Source organism: Cariama cristata, unplaced genomic scaffold (assembly GCF_000690535.1).
Source record: "Cariama cristata isolate BGI_N322 unplaced genomic scaffold, ASM69053v1 scaffold28952, whole genome shotgun sequence".
NCBI lineage: Eukaryota > Metazoa > Chordata > Aves > Cariamiformes > Cariamidae > Cariama > Cariama cristata.
Genome location: NW_009603688.1, coordinates 1271 through 2022, shown reverse-complemented (window position 1 = coordinate 2022; position 752 = coordinate 1271). Strand labels below are relative to the sequence as shown.

Sequence of the window (752 nt, the reverse complement as noted above, 5' to 3'; positions counted from 1 at the left end):
CGTTTTCGGTAAAACGACTCCGTTCCGGTTGGATCCTCCCACCCCGTACCCCAATTTTTTTTCTCTCTGCTCCCCGCAGGTGACGCAGTACCTCCCGGTGAAGGAGGGCAGCCCCGAGGTTCCCCTTTTCCGCGTGGGATGGTCCGTGGATTTCTCCCACTCCCAACTGGGTAACGCCCTCCCCTCCCTTCCCCAAAACCCCCTCGCCCGGGGGATCGGCAAACGTCGTTTCCCCCCCTCCGCTTCGTTAACGACCCTAACGAGGATTTGCCCCGGTTCCAGGGGAGGACGAGTTCTCTTACGGCTAAGACGGACGAGGGCTGAAGGTGGAAAACGGGCGGTTTGAGGAATTTGGCCAAACCTTCGGGGAGAACGATGTCATCGGCTGCTTTGCGGTAAGCGTCGACCGACCTCGGCGCCCGCTTTGCCGTCAGCGGGGCAAAAAAATGGGGGGAAAAACCGCAAAGAGAGGGGGTTTGGGGTGTTTTTTAATCTTTTTGCCGACACCGGGTGTTGTTTACGGCGCAGAATTTTGAGGGCGAGGAGCTGGTGGAACTTTCCTTCTCCAAGAACGGGGAAGCGGTGGGGACGGCGTTCCAGATCGGGAAAGGTTCCCTCGCCGACAGAGCCCTCCTCCCCCACGTCCTCTGCAAAAACTGCGTGGTGGAGCTCAATTTTGGGCAGAAAGAAGAACCTTTCTTCCCCGTTCCCGAGGATTTCGTCTTCATCCACGCCGTCCCCGTGGAGGATCG

The 752-nt window shown here is 58.8% G+C and overlaps 1 protein-coding gene across 1 annotated transcript in view; it reads left to right on the top strand.

Moving 5' to 3' along the window:
- Positions 1–79: 79 nt before the first annotated feature.
- HNRNPUL2 (heterogeneous nuclear ribonucleoprotein U-like 2) overlaps positions 80–752 on the top strand; it is a gene marked incomplete at both ends in the record, with an annotated part of 1891 nt that continues 1218 nt past the window's right edge. The window contains 3 exon segments of the mRNA XM_009695309.1: positions 80–170; positions 283–395; positions 529–752. The exon segment at positions 529–752 is cut by the window's right edge and continues 49 nt beyond it. Of these exon segments, the coding sequence (XP_009693611.1) occupies positions 80–170; positions 283–395; positions 529–752 (428 nt within the window).